Source organism: Nilaparvata lugens, chromosome 8 (genome assembly GCF_014356525.2).
Source record: "Nilaparvata lugens isolate BPH chromosome 8, ASM1435652v1, whole genome shotgun sequence".
NCBI lineage: Eukaryota > Metazoa > Arthropoda > Insecta > Hemiptera > Delphacidae > Nilaparvata > Nilaparvata lugens.
The window spans coordinates 16418739-16439410 of record NC_052511.1 but is presented as its reverse complement, the minus strand read 5'-3'; the positions used below and the strand labels follow the sequence as shown (position 1 = coordinate 16439410).

Below are 20672 nucleotides of genomic sequence, written 5' to 3'. Positions count from 1 at the left end.
ATTTATGAATCCCCAGCCTTTGACTTTAATAATTTTTATTATTTCATCTCCAGTAATTCCTGCTCGATATTGATTTTAAATATTATTAAAAAACTTATGACCAGCACAGGCTTAAATCGAGTAATATGACGGATGAAAATAGGCCAATCGCTCGTATATTGGTATTCAACAACAAATAAATAGAACATGGTCTACAGATTATAAGATTCGACACCTTATCTGTATATCATTAGGTTCACCGGAGGTCAGGGTCTAACTATTCCGAGAGACGAGTGAATCCTTGGCGGGAGAGGCTACTAATTTCAATGCCACCGCGGCCATCTAGATATAAATATCGTCATAAATATATGATGGATGCTGATGTATTTCAAGAGGGAGTTTGTTTGTCAAGGCTGACCTTCAACGCCAATGTCTGGCAAGGTTTCACCTGAATAGACAAGACAGGCTGCCACTAACTTTCTCCGTTGCGCTCTTCTAATCTGTCCAAACCATTCTCCAGACTCACTGATCGCTCGCGGACACATTTGCCTAACGTAACAGACACCCCCACCCACCCTCACTCAACCTGGATTATCGACACTGACCAAACTCACAGATGAAACAATCCTATTATGTCTGTGCGTTTATCAGTTCGTCAATGTCGGTATTTCATCCTGTTATTCGTTGAGTGTGTTCTAAGAGAATGTAGCTAGCTAAATTATTGTAAGTGTGAGTTGTTTGAAGAAGAAATTGGGCAAATTGTGACTGAGTGTGATTGGAGAGAATGTAGCTGATGAAATTTGTATTATATTGGGATGAAATTGTGGAGTGAAAAACTATATACTTGTACTGTGGTTGGAGGAAATTTGAAACGTTGGATGATTGGCTGAAAAGGTATTTATTTTTTGGTGTAAGGAAACCTTTTTGATCAATGAAATAAAAAATACTCTATTAGTAAACCACTGAATCGATTATATTTAGCGACCACATAGAACAAAATTTGTATTATATGGTCGCTGGTTATATACCACACAAATAACAGAAAAATAAACAGTATTGGTGAGACAAATATTCTAGTTTGTTAAAAATCTGCATTAAGATTTTCATTACATATACTCAATTTTAGTTAATTTAATGTATTCCATGTAGCTCGATTATTAATAATGTATGTAATATCAGTATAAATGAAAATAGTCTGAGTTAATGATATTTATTTTTTGTTGTAATATTAAAATGATGTGCTTTAATCATTTATGACAGCAGAAATTTCCGTTGAAAACCGGTAAGCTTCCACGATTGATCTATGATACTAGGCAAAACCAATCAATGAAGCCTTCTAATCACAAATGTAAAGTGAAATCATAACCCTATTTTGGACTTTTAAAGTGTTATCTGAATTTGGGAAAGAAATAGTACAAGGAGTATCCTTAGTTTTTCTCTCCCAATCAGTGCTTCTCTGTAAAAAATATAAATAAATAAAATCCCATAATAAAACTATTGGAAAATAGCAACAATGATAACAGTAATCGAAACAACTTGGATATTTATGCTCAGCTCATATGCTTTCAAATATATTCAGTTCTTTAATAGTGATTAGTAACTGCAGTAAATAATATATTCTAACAGCAAGACACCTGAGTGATAGCACAGATGAATGATTAACCAATATTGATGTTTGACACTGCAATCTCAGACATACCAGAGTTTTCATGCCGTTAATTTGTCGGTCCCAGCTGAAGTATGACAGTTGTAAGGCCTATTGACGGCTCAAATGATATTCAGGCGAGGTGGAACTTCCGTCAGGAACTCCCCACCAATAAAAGCCATACGAATATGATTATTATGGCTTTTTCTATGACTGGAGGAGCCTCGAGAATATGCTAATAGGAGAGATTAAAATTATCGATAGTTGTATTCATCCCATAAACTGAAATTCTTGAATGATCAAAGCTCATCACCTATTATGAATGCTCATCAGTCAATTATGGGGTACATTATGAAGAAAGTATTGAAGGATAGAAGCCCCCTGCCAATTATAGCATAAGCATACGTAATCTAAACAGAATCCAACATTACTCTTATTTAGAGAATCAATTGTTTCATACAATTAAATAATAATTATAATTCATAAATAATAGTAACTTTCATATCATTATGCATATGAGCCTACAAGAGTATGATAAAATATAGGGTATAAATATCAGGATAATTATCTCATCGTACCAAGAAAAACAGTATAGTAGATTCTACGGTATCTATTTCATCATTAGTTGGCAAAGATAATACTACTTTTATAAGGCCTCCTTAGAACCATTAACATAGTTCGATGTTCTTTATGATACTAATAATATTCATTATCAGGCGAGGAAACACAATTTTCAGGAAAAACTAATGCATCTTTTTTAAATACATTGATAGAAACAATATCATTCTCAACTTTTAATAATTGGGAAAGGAGCAACAGGCTTGAAGCCCAAAACTGTTCCTTCCCAAATTTAGATAGATCGAATGAATAAAATAAATCGTTTAAAGAGAGATAGATGAAAGATTGACTTGAATTGAATCAAATTATCAATATTATCTCTCAATCTAAAAAGCCTTTGATATAAGGAAAAATCGAGCTCTTTCAAAAATGAATTTGCCTCATTTTTATTCAATTAAGATCTTGATAATTACTCATGAAACTAAAAATTCAAATAGTGTTTCTTTGGTTTCAATCGTCTGAAATATTGTACGAGATATAATATTATGGATGCATATTTATGGTCAATGCAAATCAACAATGAGAGAAAGTAGAATCAGTTTTGAATTGGTGAGAGTAGACGTAATATTGTCGAAAAAAACATTTTTTGTTACAAATTGATGGGAAGCCCCCAATTTTGAACAAATAGCAAGAACAAAGAGAATGACCTATTGTGACCGTTGAGAATGGTTTTTGAAGACTTTGTCCACTTTTCAGAAATTTTGTAAATGAGGTGTTTTCCCCAAGCCTGGAAGCATCTTGAACGATAAGATTAGGTTACTTGTGTCTTTTCAGAGATACGTCTCTATTGTTCAGCGTTCTGTCCTAAAGCCTTCACTCCTTCACTATAATGCCTTCACTTTGTAGGCTGCGTAACCCAAACTATACGTAGAATAGATGAGATCATGGAATTACCTGAGCTGTCTTCCTAGAACTACACGTAACAAACAATTCGCTCATGGATGTATCATGAAAAAATGGTGCTCAATCTATTCTAACATTAACACAAAATTCCTCATCATCCATCTGAGTTCTCATCTCCCTATGATTACACACAAATTTTCAAAATTCGTAGAAAACTTCAGATCAAAAGTTATTGAATTATACCAGCTTATTCCAAATATCATCTTCATCTTTCACTTCAATTCATGATTTTGACTTGGTATTTGGTTGATTAAACTTTCTACCAACTGAAAATCAACCTCAATAAATAAATGACTTTTAAATATCCATTGTAGTCTGGGTTCAAAAGCTACGCTACTTTATCATGAACTCCAAAATTTCAATTCACAATACTGTGAATTGAATTGAGATGAATCACATTTTGAAATGTTGTATGATCAAGGTATATTTTTATACATTTTTTTATGTAACCAATAAAATCGTGTGTTAAGTGGAAGGAGGGGATCTTATTGCCTCAACTTCGCCCACATCACTTTTTGTAATGCTATAAAGTGGAAATAAAAGACGTTTATCTATCTATCTATTCACAATGCACAAAACTACAAGATTAAGAAACAACAAACATAATATCCAAATAGCTCACCTTCGATTATATCCTTTCAAAGAATAGAGTCCAGAAAATTCACTTTCTATAACACATTTTACTTTGACCAAGTAGAGCATTTTACTTAAGCTTGTTGTAACCAGTCATGTTTCTGTATTTTGGTGAGGGTCAATCAACCTAGAACTGATCCACTGAATATGATTTGAATAACACTTTCATTCACAATTGAACAGCGGTTACAGGAGAACTACGGCAATAGCGATCCATAGTGGAACACCAAATTAATTGCACATTAGTGTTAATGAATTCTCTTAATGGGATGGGTTCGAATCGTCGCATTTAAAACTATTAAGGGTCATCAAATATGATTATAGCCTAGAGAGAGAATTTGATAGTGTTGATAATGCTTGATATCTATTCAGTTTAAGGGATTGGAATAAAATTCAAAATACAGGGTGTTTACGAGCTCCCTACCAATACTCTAGGGCATTGTTCTTGGAGTTCGTAAACACTCTGAATATATTTATCGATTTCTCAATGATTCCTGTGGATAAAGCGACTCCGTTCAATTTTATTCATACTTATTATAATTCTGTAGCAGCAAAACCAATTTTTCATTCAATTCACATCACAGACATTGATTTTTGTTGTCTTCACAGAATACGTTTGACTCATGAGATACATTTTTCTCTTATGACTATTCTTATCCAAAATTTATCATATTTTGGATCATCAATTTCCATCTTGTCTGTTTCTCGAGTTCAACTGAGCTTCTCTAAGATTTCCAACCAATATTCTATTTCCATAAAACTATTAGAATAATTTTCTAAACTTCCAATAATAGTTCATAAGAAACTAGTAGGAAAAGAGCGAATTTTGTCTGCCTTATTGTAACTAGAAAACAGAAGCTGTCAAGAAGATTGTTTTGAGAGGAGAAAGCTACGCAACAAGCAGACATTTTTCTGTAATTCGCATTCAATCCAGCCTGATGTATGTAGAAGTAGCCTACGGTTATTGGTGGACATCTCATCGACCTATATTTAGACAGAAATCTCTCAGTAGTCAAGAACAACTAGCAGCATCCTAAATAATAGAATAAATATTCTGAGAGGAAATTCCTATTCGATAACTAGTTTGACAGATACTAGTTAGTAGTTACAGCTCCAGTCAAGTATTCGAGTTTTAGCGGTTCAAGTATTTAAATATTTCAAATGTTCGTAGTTTTAGAACGATGAAATAGGATAAAATTGTTTCAGCTGTGTTCGTATCTATCTGTAATAAATAAAATAACTTTCGATTTATTTTTGTCTTCATAGGTTTGAAAATTTGAAACAGTTTTGAGGCTCTTCCTCTCCATTTTCACTGCTGAAACCTTCAGACCCAGTCGCACAATATTCGTTAAGTAAGTTTTAATCGTGATTAACTCCACTAGAACCAATCAGAGAAGCCGTCTTTTCCAAAAAGCCTTCCCTGATTGGCTCCCGTGAAATTAACCACGATTAAAATTTAACCGGCCTTATGCAACCGGAATTGCTCAACTATGATAATGACGGCTTGAATATTGTAATATATTATGCAGGTGAGACGAGACCTTCCCGCAAGGGACTCCCCACCAACAAAAAGCTATACTAATTCTCTTTTCAATTTAATCGAAGGTACCAAGAACTCCGGAAGCCAATCCAGAAAGTTAAATGCTTGAAGGAGCCCTGTAGGACAGAAGAACCGAATTTTCTATAACTAGTATTTCTGAGAACAGTAGACCTCGCGCTCAGTAAGTTACATTGACCTGCTTATACAACAAAAATTAATAAATACTTTATCAATTTAAAATTATTTAGAAGAAATCTAGTTAAAATCTAACTAAAATAATTAGTCTAGAAAAAATCCTAAATAAACCTAGATTCTGTCCTATCGTACCGTAACGTGTCGTCCCGGAATGTATTACTAATGACATAATGTCGATACGCCAATCCAATCAACCCATCAGAGAATATTCTGTGTTGTTGTGTTGGCGAAAAATCGGTGTGTTGAAATTAACAAAATAAACTACCTACCATAATGCTGATTTCCTACAAACTTCATTTCGCACTTTTCATGATTTTAAAAATCAATTTCTTTTCAATAATATTGGTTGCAATTTTAATCATCATATTAAAAAAGAATAATGTAAAATAAATGTTTTCTATCAATAACTCCAAACTAGAATCATGGTCTCAGCTTATGGGAAGACAAAGTTAGTATACAACTATTGTCTACTAACATTGATGGAAAGATACATTTTCAAGATGTTTGATGTTTTTGAACGGGTAGTATTATAGTTTACTAGACAGCTGATTTATGATGAATAATTCTATAGTCTAATTTTTACGGTAATAATGGTGTTTGAAGGAAACTCCTTTTTCTTCTGTATTATCCTTAAAATGCAAAATTTTATAAAACCTTATGTATACGTCGTCGCGAAATTCAAAAATGAACATACCTGTCAAATTTCATGAAAATCTATTGCTGCGTTTCGCTGTAAATGCGCAACATATGAATATTTGAACATATAAGTATTTAAACATATAGATATTCAAACATAAAGAGAAATGCAAAACCGTCGACTTGAATCTTAGACCTCACTTCGCTCGGTCAACAAGTCACACACAACTAGGTGTTTTTTTCCTATAGTTATTTCCAACTTCTTCATAACCTTATTTCGATGCAAGTCTCAAATCTTGAAAATGTGAAAAAAATGTAAAGTTTTCTCCTGGAACAATAAAGTGGATGAAAAAATAGGTTTACATCTCAACCTCAATCGATATACGGCAATTTCATTAGCTAAGACAAACGTAAGCGAAGTATTGTATAGGAGAGAGAGGTAGGGTAGGATGAGCAAAATCGCTCATCGGACATAACCTAATAGGGTACAGTCAAGAGATTGTCATTGCATATAATTTCCAGGTTTGGAGGACAAAATTAGATATTTTTGATGGCGTTACTGATACTGCTCATATAGATGTAGCCTAATAAACAGGAAGTCAGGAATCAAATATTGTTCGGACGGGTTGAAACGATTCAGGGGTGGAATCTCAGTGCATCCAATCTCAGTGCAGTCGGTGATGCGTCATTCTTGAATTCGGACTACGAATATACCCAACCTCCAGACCCAACAATGACCGGAAACCGACTTCCTGTTCATGATGCTTATTCTCCTTGAAGATGATCCTTCATAGGCCTACTTTCAATTTCGTAGAAATGTTACTCAAATATAGTGTGGTCCACGTTATAATTGCAGTGAAGAAAGATAGGAGAAAAACGTTGCCGATCCTGTCAATGACTTCTATAGACGGTTAGCTGATACAGGCTTATTGATGTAATATTAACGGTTCATTTACGTTTAAAATAATCAATGATATTTTATGAGTCAATAAATTATATTTTTCAATATTTTCATAATCAAGATGAAATGATAGATATAAGATGATATAATTATGTATAATGATTAATTCAATTTGTAAAACTTATTATTCATGTAATGTGAGAAAAAAATTGATTAAAAAAATATCTGTTAATTAATTATTAATTCTACAGTGTTAAAAGATGATCTGGCAACAGACCAAAGCGAGAAAGAGATAGCGCTATCAGCTTTGTTTAATGATAGACAAGGATAGCAATACCATTGCCAATCAACACTGCCATTATAACGAGGACCTCACCAAAGGCTACTTGTGGAGAAAAATTTGAAGTTAAAACTCAAGGAACATGGAAATGAAACGAATTCATAGAGATAGTTTATGTTATTCATTAGAAGTTCTATTTTTGTGATTATCGGCTTTGGGTGGTAATTTTAATCGAGTTACTAGCTTCACTGAAACCAACATTGGACACCGTTCAATAAACTTGTGTGAAAAGCATGGCTAGACAAATTTTTATTGGGATAGAACAAACTAAATAATTTCTTAAACAATCTACTGAGTAAATACAAGAATAGAGTATACTCGTAGATGGTGTTATATACCATCCTTGGCGTAAACTATCCTCTCTCCATGAACACGGATGACATCTCCTTGTATTTGGAACCATTTATTCCATTAAAACAATTACCTCTGTTAGATATACTTCTACTACCGTACATCAATGTATCAGTCACTGACAGACCAATGGACTGCTGAGATTTCTTAGATTACTTTAACTTTGCTAAAATTTCTATAGATTTTACAGGTTTGTCATAAACAGTTGTTGAAAGAAATGGGTCTATAAACTAAATGAGAATATTCAGAGAATATTCTACTTTGAATAGACCACTAATAAGATTTAAATTCTATTGAGTACCTGAACCAAAGTTTGATTTCAATTGATACCCATTTCAGACAGTATTTCCAGACTATGGCCCGGTTGCACAAAAGCCAGTTAAATTTTAACCGTGATTAATTTCCCGAGAACCAATCAGAGAAGGCCTTTTTGATAAGACGGCTTCTCTGATTGGTTCTCGTGGAATTTATCACGATTGAAACGGCTTTTGTGCAACCAGCACTCAATAGACGAAATACAAGATAGTGCCTTCATAAAATAAAGAATCGTATGCTATCGTGTTTCAATGTTGATTGAATAGGAGTACAAATTGGAATGAAAAATTGAACAAATTGATTGAGTATTAATTACAATGAATTATGCTTGAATTCTTCAACAAAGAAAAATATTCTTCAAGATCCAAAGAACATACTCATAATATTTTTTTACTGTTGTGCATTCGAGGATAACTCTATCAAAATGTTGTAACTTTACCATCTACATGCATGACGTAAACTAATGCTATCTTCATTTCTAATTCCAGAACTTGAAGCTGATCGATCAAATTCAAAGCAATGATACATTTTTTTACCTAGATACATTAAATTAATATTCTTATATTTTTTTGGAGTAATTGGAATTCGAATAAGAATACTTGAGACAGTATCTTGTGAAGCTGGGATATATTTTTTGATAGATATTCGCTATGAAATTTGATTAACAAACTAACTACAAAAAAAGGGGAAAAAAGGATTAATTTTTCACATATTCTGAGGTGTGGAAGCTGTGGATATATGTTTAACACAATATTTAATTTGAGCTTTCTAAATTGAATGGAGAGTGATCCCATTCTATTGATACATGTCTTGAAACCTGATTTTCGAAGCTAAACGCTCTCAGGAGAAGGATTATAGAGAAGATATACATTTTTTCCATCTAAGATGATGTTTTCTACCCTTGGAAAAGATTTTTGAGGATAAGTTCTTTGAGGAGAGCTTTATCACTCTGTTCTATTAAGATTGATGAATGTACGATAATAAGTAGTAAATTTGGACAAAAACTTCATGCTTGATGCTATAAAGAAATCTGACGACATTTGCGAGTGATATGAGAGAAAAAAGAGTACGCTGTAAAAACACCAACCAGAACTTGTATTTTGTGTCATCGATTGTATTGACCCAGTTCGATAAGCTAGATCCAAGGGTGGCTAACTGCTGTCGGGTGGGGAAAACCAAATATTTCTACTCATACTTCTTCCTCTACAACTCATGAATGAACGGAGTGGACATGGTGGGGGAAAGTAGTACGAGTTTATCAATGAACGGTAGTGGTGGCGGGGGAGGGGGTTGACCGGAAGAGTAAGTAGAAGAGAGGGAGGGGGAGGGATGTCGTCCTCATCGGATATAGGAATATCGGGAGTTAGTTCTTCGACAGTGGCAGTTAGTAGTTCGGAACTCGTGGCCTCCAGCGAAGTAAGTGACACCAAACTACTACTGGATTTGGACCAGGGTGAGGTGATCGATCAACACCAATCGTCAGTCTTCGACATGACTTTGAAGAGCTATCAGGACCAGGATAGTATGTACCACGACATGTCACCTCGTACCTACTACAACACCATGCAAGCAGATAACAACAATGTTGACAAGGAGCAGCAGTCACCGGTTCCTCAGGATGATCAGTGGAACAGATACTATGTGCCCGAGGAAGCCGCGGGAACTAGTAGTGATGTGATCCCGGCAGTGCTGGACCATCTCCAGCATCCAGAGCCAGTCACCGGTGATGGGGGAGTCATCAGGTTCCAGGTCACCGTTCCTGACTTCGGTCACGATACTTGGGGATCTCCGTCCGGGGATTCATCCAATCCAGAGCCAGGACTTCTGCTCCAGGCTGCAGGCTGCTCCACTGCACATGGCCAGTCATCTAAAAAGCAAGGTAATCCAACAGTCTCATACTATTGATTCTGATGCATGCATCTTTTTCCCCCAATAACTGAGACTCATATTGATTGAATTTTGTGACAAAAAATGAAAGGATCAGAGTGAGGAATTGATATGAAAATCCAATAATTGATTTTTATGCATTTTTTCAATACGTGAAGGTCATATAAATTATATAATTTATTATGCATTCCAATTAATTTACTTGAAAGTTCAATTACATAAAATTACAAGTACCTTGACTTGAAGACACGACTGTTTCGTCTATTCAGTTTCTTGATACCAAAAGTATTAATCAATATTGATAGAATTGCACGCATCTCCTGTCTCTCAATTCTTTCACTCATATTAGTCAATATTTTTATAAATATTCTCAAAAATTAAGTTGGGCGAAGGAGTGATACGAGATTTGTCACTGCCTCAATCTGAATAGAATCAGATTTTATTTGTCCCTACAAATTCGATACGATAAATGAATGCATTATAATATTATCATTTTTGAAGAGAATTAGCAGAAACTAATTAACTCATTTGAACAAGAAAGAACTGACCATACTATGAAATTTAATTGATAAGTTTCAATTCCAACTTGAATTCTCAAAGTATTCATGTAAAGGTGCGTACAAATTTACGCGCCGCGAACATGAGCAATTCACTTTTAATCAGCTGATGCCAAGCTTTTTATATCTGTATCTTACCGTTTCTGTAAAAATACAGATATAGTCAGCTGATTAAAAGTGAATTGATCATGTTCGCGGCACTTATATCTGTACGCACCTTAATAATAATAATAAGATTTGAGCTATAAGATTAGTCCATATCAAATTTATTTCGTTGGAAAATTTACACTGTCTTCAGAAATGTTGTGGAACTTCTTCATTATGAGGTGAAAAAGTGATTACACAAATATTGTCAAATCCACAAAGATAGTTTTATTAAAAGCTAGACTCGAGTTTCAACGACATACTTGACGTAATCTTCAGTGCAAACTCAGTTTGTTCATTTTCCAATCCCACCAAGGTCACGTTAATGGGAAAACATATAAATTTTTCTTCTGAAGTCAGTTTTAGAACCCAATTTCCAGATTTACAGGCTGCATGCATTATGACCAAGTATCAATATTTTAGCATCACTAACTTGATATTGTGTTATTATCTTTGAAATTGTTATGTATTTTTCCCTTCAGGGTTACTTCTGAATATGATTAGAAATATAAATCTGAGCACCCTTTTTAAAATTGACTTGATAATGGCGTTATATAGCCGAAACGTTTCGTCGTGACAAAATAATTCTAAAAAGGGTACTCAAATTCATATTTTTAATTATATCTTTGAAATCGCTGGCCTCAGTTACTCATTAACATTATACAAAAAGATAGAATTTTAAACCATATTGATGAGAGATCTCATCATTATTATTGAAGCGTAGACGACATGCATAATTGATCCATCTGGAATAGAAGGAATTGATTGCTAATTCAGGGTTGATGAAAGAATGAATGATAATATATATTATAGTTGTAGAATGTATATACTTAATGATAGTAAAAGTGGAATCTATAATCATTAATGACAACACTTAGGCCTACTGGAGATTGGTCTAGATTTTGCAAGTGGTAGTAGACATAATGCGCCTGTGATTGGAATAATATTGATTACTGAATTGGGCAGTTAAGGTAGATTCACACATGATGGACTGGACTATTTTTTTATTCAATTAATTAATCACATTATTTTATTAACTACTTCAATTATTTATTCACAATTCATTAAAATGTCATGTGCAAATGATACAATCTCCAATGGCTAAGTGTGTTACGAATTCTTTCTCGATAATTAAAGTGTTCATAGATGAAATTCAGAAATTCATAGATGAGAGATAACCGGTAGGCTATAATCAATGAATCGAGTAAAATGACAGGTGACAGAAATCTTGACTTGGTAAGTGATGATGAGTCACTGTTTACATAACAATGAGAACAATAACACTGGACCTGTCCAATATTCAATTCCCAATTCGCAATTCTCTGAAGGAGTAGAGAGTAGGTCAGCTGGGATTTACCATTCCTTACGTCAAATCGAGCATCATTTCGACTTGTCTTTGAAATTTGCTACAAAGGATTGAAGGATAACAGTTAGAAGGTTATAAGAATTGAAGGTTAATAACAGTTCAAAATTTAGTGATTAAAAGTGATGATTAGAATTGAGCAAAACTTAGTGGTTAATTTATTTAGTGATTAATTACAAAGATTGATTAGAATTGAGCAAAACTTAGTGGTTAATTTATTTAATGATTAATTACAAAGATTGATTAGAATTGAGCAAAACTTAGTGGTTATAGTCTTACAGAGACTTATTTAGTGATTAATTACAAAGATTGATTAGAATTGAGCAAAACTTAGTGGTTATAGTCTTACAGAGACTTATTTAGTGATTAATTACAAAGATTTCCCCTTTGTAATCAGGATTAACAGTATTTAGTTCAATAGTTTCATATTATTTTTAATAGAAAATTACTATGATCACTAATGAACCGAAATCTCATTTGCAATACCAATTTAAAAGAAGTTGTACCAGTAGTCAATATTGACCTTTTGTTATTTTAACCTTTTTTAAATTCATTTATACTCTTTTTTATGATCTTCTCTCCTCCTACCATGACATGATCCTCCTTCCATCTTCGGTGATAATATTTCCTTTCTAACAGGGGCTCCCATCCCCCCAATGGTCCATGTCGCAAAATTCCCCCCCCCCAAAATTCTTAAAATTTGGTATCCATTTAGGTACTTAAAAACTGTATATTGAAAAATCCCCCCATTTTCCCTAGTTTTTTCCAAAAATCCCCCCCAAAATTCAGCCTCATGTCGCAACTTGTGACATCAAAACATGCTGTGGGCACTCCTGCGTTTCTAATATATGCTTTATTTGGAAAATTCTAAAGAGTAATGGATAGCAGGAGTTATCTATTTGAATGTTATTTCTTTTTCGAATCAATCAAATTATATACATCCATTCAATGTTAATTCCTGTTTGACAGCTATTGTAAGTTTATTCCCATCATTATTTATCCAACAGTAAGAAGCAGTTTAATCAACCTTTGCTTTTGTCATACTTGTTTTGGTAATTTGTGATCCAAACAGACCTTTATTTTTGTTCACGTGTAAATCCAATACTCAGTAGCGTTTCTCAAGATTAACTTTCCACACCTGCTCCACGTTATCAGCTATAAAAACAGTGTTCTCTTATATCCATCCTCACCAGACTTATATGCTACATAGTACTGTACTGATAAAATAAGAATTTATCTGTTGAATGTCTGACATCGAATTTGATGTGTGACCTTGAGTTTGACGTTTGTCAGGTAGCCTTCAACTCTCTTTATCATTCTCTTCCTCACTCTCCTCTCACACTCTCTCACTACTCTCTCTCGCTCTCTCTCACTAGCTTGTTCTCTTTCTGTCTTACACTTCCTAACAATATACTCCAATCACTCTGTCTCTTTTTCGATTGATACACGACAGCGCAAGATGTTTCTCTTCGGTAGCTCTGTCATAGGCCTCAAGTTAGTTATTTCCGTGCTTCTTCAAATTTTCCGGCTTTATTTTTACGCATTTTTGGCAATGAGTCAAATTCAATACCTGTTATTGGAAAGTTGTATCTGTTCTCTGGACAATTGAAAAACATGCTTCCAGAAATAGTCGAATAGGAAAACTTCCAATGTCATTCTTATCTCAACTGTTTTCTCTAGAAAACAAAAATGATCAAGTCTAAAGATTTTCATTTTACTTTAAAATGACCAGAAATATGGCTAATCGGATACTGTATTTCATTTCCTTCAAGAAACATGTTAAAGCTAATATTAATCAGTTTAAAATTTTCTGAAATCTTTTGATATGTCACGGAATTTGAGAGGAATTTTATTTCCCAACAGCTGAATCATGGAATTCCAATATTTTTTAAGGGAGAACAGAGAACAGAGTGGGTGATGAACAGAGATAGAAATAATCAGTTCAGTTGAAAGTATCAATTTATACTTGTGCACTCTATGATAATTATCAGACTAACAGTATGTGTTTCCAAATAAGTATCATTTAAATCGAGTGAGTTACAGTATTAAAGGCTACAAAGTATAAAATGCTATTTTTTAATCTAGAATAATTGAAATACACAATCAGAATCTAAAAAACGGACCATCAAGTTACAATAGTATTGAAATTGATCAGAATTTTATAATTTACTCGATCTGGAGTATCCATTACCAACTACAAAAACCTAGGTAGAAAATTGATAAGGATGACTGCCAGTCTATTTCCTAATCTCGCACGATTTTCCGATTATATCGAAGGTGGAGGAGTGCTCCTGTTTTATTCATATAAGCTAAGTATTCTCCTCCCACACATGATTCTCCGTTTGAGCCTTGAACCTCCCTAAATTTTTTCGTCTCCCTCGTTCAGGTTCCTGAGCCGAGAAATACCACCTCTCTCTCTCTCTCTCTCTCTCTCTCTATATATATATATATATTATATATATATATATATATATATATATATTACCAATATAAATAGATATATTATATAAGGTAAGAGAGGTTGTCGAAGACGCAGAGATGCCACATCTCGAACTGTCTCCCATAAAATGTCCCCATCATATATCTTCTCCATAAATCCACCTCCACCTCACACTAAATCGGGAAACCACCCTTTTTTATTCATCCCCTATTCTTTATTTCGCCCTTTTATGTTTATTTTATCAATCGCGTATCAACGGAATATAAAAAGTATTATATAGCCTACAGCCTACTCTCAGACTCTAACCCGTTTGTTTACATTCTTCAACGGAATGACTCGGAATACGTTATTATTTTCACTTTTATTCGCCAAATCTATGCGGTTAACAGTTTCTGATTCCGCTTGTGCAAGGGCGGAATTCAATTTTGAAGGAGATGATAGGCATCATATGAGCTCTAAATCGGTGTTGAGAGTACTTCAAGTATAAAAATTGAACACTTTCCTGCATATTCAACTAGTTATTTTCGTTTTATAGGAATTTTAGCGTTATAGCTAAAATAATCAATTCCATCAAACAATAATACATTTTTGAATATTCAATGAGTGATTGAACTTCATTCTCCAATTAGGGGCACATTTCAAAAGCAAAAAACAAACCAAAATTTGAAATAATAGCATATCCTGAAACACAAGCTTTTTCATAATTATTCAACAAGTGCAAACTATCTCAACAGAAGCTTAAAGTTGTTAAACGATGAAAAGTGGTTGCATGAAATAGCAAAATTTTCATTTGCAGAGATTCATTGAAGAGGAAATCTACTATCAATTAAGTGATTGTATAGGTTGTATAGCCTACTATTTTGGATTCACAACAAATATACGTATATATATTACAGTTGTGATGTGTGATATGGTACTTTCCCATAATGAAAACACAAATTAAAATTATCAACCAATTCAAATTTTTATTTGAATAAAGTGGTTGACAATTTCAATTTGTGTTTTCAAAATACGTATAGGCCTAATAATGATGGTATTTCTGCAAATGGGTTTATTTTAATTTCCGACATCATCATCACAATACTTGTTTCGAATTAAAATAAATCAGCGACTTTTTGTTCGGATACACTGATAGTCCATAAAATACCTTCTATTAGGAAGTGATTCCATTCCATCTACTATCTCACAAGTGAAGTGTACAAAATTATTTTATTGAAATCGTTGTCATGAGGATATAAATATATGAAACTATTTTGAACAAAATATTCATTTTTCTTGATAATAATAATCGATGTTTCATTGCAGATAACTGTGGGAAAAGCGTCAAATCATCTGACTCAAAGAGAACAAGGACAGCCTACACGAACTCACAACTAGTGGAGCTGGAAAAAGAGTTCCATTTCAACCGTTATCTGTGTCGACCAAGGAGAATCGAGATGGCATCTCTGCTCAACTTGTCTGAGAGACAAATCAAAATTTGGTTCCAAAATCGCAGGATGAAGTACAAGAAGGATCAGAAAGTCAAAGGACTTGTGGGTGAGTAGATTCAGAAGTATATAGCTTTTGAAATAGATTATTTAAATATCAACTAAAAATCAGATTAGTAACTACAAACTACTATTCTCAAAGACGTTAACCCTATTCTACTCTCAATATAGTAGCTCTTCTTTTGAAACATTCACATGCAAGCGTGTGAAAAACTTTTATCATATCGAATAATGATAGTTCTCTGTCTTAGAGTTCCTAGAATCAGTATAAGATTATTTTCAAACTTTCTCCCTTCATATTTTAAGAAATATGTCTGAGAAATATCGAGGTTAGAAGTAGACAGTCTGTGAAACAAAAGTTTTCTAATCTCTGCTCTAATCCATCAAGCCTTTCAAATATGAACAAGACACTTGTGTCAGCTTTGGATACCAACTTATCAGTTTTTTTCTATTCTGTTGTCAGTGTACTGTGATTGCTACTGACATGTTTGGGGGGAGGCTCTCTGAGTCTATTCATTGAGTTCGGTCTACACATGCTTTTTCATTCACCTCCGAATCAATAGAAGGAGTTTGATTTATAGAAAGTATGGTTTAGAAGGACTCATTCTTTTAGAATTTCAATTTCAATTTAAATTTCATTTATTGCCAATTAGAATATTCAAAACATATTACAAACTCTTTATAATATTACATATCATTAAAAATATAATTAAATAAGCATAATTACTCATACATATACTTGAATAGTCTTAAGTATGAAAAAATATTTTATTCATTCCAATTTGATTAGGATTTTCAAATTGATTGAGCAATAGCCTACCTTGTGAAATTTCTCGTATGTATGACAACAATATGACTACGAAAAACTTGATAGTGAGGGAGAATCCGATTTGCAATCACTCAGACACTCATTGCATTACTACATCATTTTATTGCGGGAGGCATTATCCACAGTAAAAAATAAAATAATTGTTCTATGGAATCATTCTTTCAAACGTCAATGAAAACCTTGCACTTGGGAAAATCTCAAACCAGCACCAATTAAAAATGATGAATGTATTTGAATTGTATAAAAATCTCCCATCGACTAAACTTATTAGTTCAATAAGCTAAGTGAGATTCTGATAGAATAATCATCTTACTGATAATTATTGGTTCATAAAAATGAACTGAGAAAGATTTCTACTCGAAATTTAGAGCTATTATTCATTAGAAGTATTATATTAATGATACTCTAATTAGATGAAGTTGATTGAATTAATATTTCATCTATAAGAACCATGAGTGTGAAGATTATTAATAATCTTGGATTAACAATTCATTTGGATTTCTATAACAGTGGAATCTAGTACTAAATTTCTCAATTTTCCACAGGTCTCCAAGAAATATCGTCATCAGGAATGGGTGAGAAAACGCCGAGCTCAGTAGGAGGTTTGAGTCCACCGCTGTCATCCGCTACACCTTCACCCAGCCAACCATGTCAGCAGGAGGCAGAGCCGTCAGCTGTCATCCACCATCAACCGTTCCAGGGTGAGATGATGCCAGCAGACAGCAAAGTGGAGGAGTCCATGATGGACCAAAAGCATACCATGGATCATCAACAGTACGACACATCACAAGCATGCCTAAACTGGAGACAAGATCAGAAGATGTCCCATCAACAACAGTTTCAGCAACAATCGTACCAGTTCTACCAACAAAACTACCAAGGTAATCAGGATTATCTTACCAGACCTTCTCAGAGTTATCCATCTCTCATTGATCCAGTAACTAGAGGGATGAGCGCCAGAAACTACCAGAGTGTAACCATGGATGAATCATATCATGATCAACAGTTATTCAGGAGCCCCAATGTCTATGAGGACCCCACATTACCGACAACTTTGTACAATTATGGAAATGAGGGATATGATACTCACCAAACATATTTCACCAACATCAACCATTTCCAGCATCTCTCTCTGTCAACTCCAGCTCTGGATGTTGCAGCAGGGTCCTGGAAATCTCAACCTCAACCTCATCTCACCTATGGTGACCCTCAGAGGAGAACTTCAGTGCCAGGTCGAGATGATCCCGCGTTCCATGAACAAATGCAACCTCATCTACAGAATCAGAATTTTCAGAGTTTGCCTGCCAGAAGTGACTATGTCAAGATGGAGCTGTCAAACTTTGATGACGTTCATCAAATGCAAGAAAACAGTTTTTGGACAAACGAGAACACTGGATTTGTCAATAATTACGGACAAGTTCTAGAGAATGAAAACAGTGATAATACAAAAAGTTTGACTGAGCTATGACATCTGTTGACTTCAATGTGTGGTTGAAATGTTGAAGTCTGGGGAAAAGTGTAATAAATAGAGAAAGTTGAAAAAGCTAGGAATTGATACTAATTTGTGTTTGAAATACGTTACTGTGGGAAAAGTGTAATAGAATGATATTGACAATTAGCTATTGATATTACTTATTTGGGGCTAAACGTTTTTCAAATTGAATACCAGTTTAGATAGTTATCTACTCCACTTGTGAAATTCATTATCAAATACCTCTATTTAATTTTTTTTGTTTTTTCATGTTTTCAAATGGCAATTTTGGAGTGGTATGCCGGTACTAATGAATTCATCTTCACCACAAAACTGGTAGTTAATATGTTTGAAATTTATTATGAATTATCTAGTTTATAGTACACTATTCGTAGAGTTTCTCTCAGAAAAAATACACTTTATGTGGATAAAAATACGCCATATTGAATGAGGGGAGTAGGAATTCGAGTGAAACACTGTTTATTTCAAAAGAACACGAGCGAGCTTGACATACTTTTATGGAATATTTTGTTTTATTATTGTTAGAATAGTTTGATAATATGTTGATGAATAGTTGAAAATGTATTATTCATATAAATCATTTATCTGTAATTGGATTATTTTGATATGTTTAGTTTATAATTTAAACCCTGTTGAGTCTGATTTCTGTGTATAGTTAGATAAGCATTATTAAGTTATTTGTTGCAGTTTATTCAATGTAGGCCTTGCCATCATATTTTGATGATTGCTATCCAAGTGATAGGCAATTTTATATGTTCTCATTATGTTTACCTAATTTAGTCTCTAATGTGTTCTAGTTTTTATTTTTATTACCAGAGCTTGTTATTAATATTTTTACACAATTTTGGGGATTTTCCCAGATTGTGATTCTTTTTTCCGTCTTAAAATTCTGCTTTTGCAGAGATAAACTAGGAACAGAAACATTTATAAACGTTATATGAGCATATTCCATGCTATAAAAAACATTTGAAAACTCTGCTTTTGCATAAAAAAAACATTTTTAACCAGTTTTACATACAAATATTATTAATGTATTTTGTTGTTCAACAATTTTTCTGTACATATTGCGTTGAATTTTAATTATGTAGGATATAGTATCAAATTGACTTTATTTTTCATCTGGAAAATCTGCTTTTGTATAAAAAAATACTTTCAACCAGTTTTACATACAAATGTTATTTATGTGTCTCGTTGTTCAACAATTTTACTGTAAATATTGTGTTGACTATTAATATTATAGCCTATAGGCTATAGTATATTATTTACTTTATTTTTCTTCTGAAAAATCTGCTTTTGCAGATATAAATGTAGAAACATCTTCAACCATTCTCATATGCAAATGTTATTTTTGTATTTTATTATTTAAATAGTTTATTGTGAGTATTACGATTCCATTGAACTGAATACAGTGTGAAAAATCTGATTTTATATACAAATATCAGCCATCCTATTGGAATTTGAATTAATTTATAACATATTATAGTAGCATTTCTGAACAGAAAACATAGTATTTTCGAAATCAATAGATCTTATTTTCACATTCCTATTGCTCATGAAATTATGATGTTCATAGTATCTTTAATTGAATAAATTAATTGTTAACATGTGAATCTGTTTTGGTTTTATGAATATTTTGCATAAATCACTTCCGAACTCTCCTGATAATCCATCAATGTTCAACAATAATTAATTTATTTATCCATTAAATTTTTCAGAAATACAGATTTTTTTAAATTTAGAAATCACAGGCTTGAGCCTAAAATAGTTCCAATTCCAATTTACACAACAGTCCAAGTGTAGCTAGGTTAGCCTGTCACTTTTACATTTCCAATTACCGTACACACTCCGTTCAATACAATCTAAAACAAGACTACAATCTTAACACTCTACAATCTAAAACAAGGAAAACATTTTCCAATTGATTTTTTCAATAAAATACTTCTAAAATTAATCAAATCAATTACAAGCAATTGAAAAAGTCCAAACTTTGAAAAACTATTAAATTTTGAGACCAAAATGACAAACTCGAAATTTAGAACTTATTCATTCATTTTGATGGATACAATAAAATGAGGATAACACTCATTGATAGACAGTCATTGCATTTAAGGTTTTTATCCAAACTATGACATTGATTATTCTACTTTCACTGTTTGTGTAGTTGAGAAGTTGATATTGTGGTAATTATTCATATTGAATGAAAAAGACTAAGAAATTGTCAAAAAACACAGATTTATTGATACTTAGAAAGACCGGTTTCGGTTATTACACCATTGTCAATCTCTGATAAACAGAGAATATAAACAGAGATTGATAAACAGAGTTTATCAGAGATTGACCATGGTGTAATAACCGAAACCGGTCTTTCTAAGTATCAATAAATCTTTGGTTTTTGACAATTTCTCAGTCTTTCCCAT

At 33.1% G+C, this 20672-nt stretch overlaps 1 protein-coding gene across 2 annotated transcripts; it reads left to right on the top strand.

The window, feature by feature from the left end:
- Nucleotides 1-523: 523 nt before the first annotated feature.
- Nucleotides 524-19865, top strand: LOC120352641. Of its 2 annotated transcripts, none has more exons than XM_039434111.1 (4): nt 524-873; nt 8545-9935; nt 15753-15983; nt 17309-19865. In XM_039434111.1, exons 2-4 carry the CDS (start codon nt 9386-9388, stop codon nt 18229-18231), a joined length of 1704 nt encoding a protein of 567 aa, XP_039290045.1. In that variant the 5' UTR covers nt 524-873; nt 8545-9385; the 3' UTR covers nt 18232-19865. The 2 variants fall into 2 exon arrangements, with proteins under 2 accessions (XP_039290045.1, XP_039290046.1); XM_039434112.1 differs by having other exon boundaries at nt 524-889.
- The last annotated feature ends 807 nt before the right edge of the window (nt 19866-20672 follow it).

What these genes read in the sequence shown, in the direction of transcription:
- LOC120352641 (XM_039434111.1), top strand. Translation starts at nt 9,386, where the DNA reads ATGTCGTCCTCATCGGATATAGGAATATCGGGAGTTAGTTCTTCGACA. An exon ending in CCAGTCATCTAAAAAGCAAG is followed by an intron (nt 9,936 to 15,752) that starts GTAATCCAACAG and finishes GTTTCATTGCAG; the next exon opens with ATAACTGTGGGAAAAGCGTC. An exon ending in GAAAGTCAAAGGACTTGTGG is followed by an intron (nt 15,984 to 17,308) that starts GTGAGTAGATTC and finishes AATTTTCCACAG; the next exon opens with GTCTCCAAGAAATATCGTCA.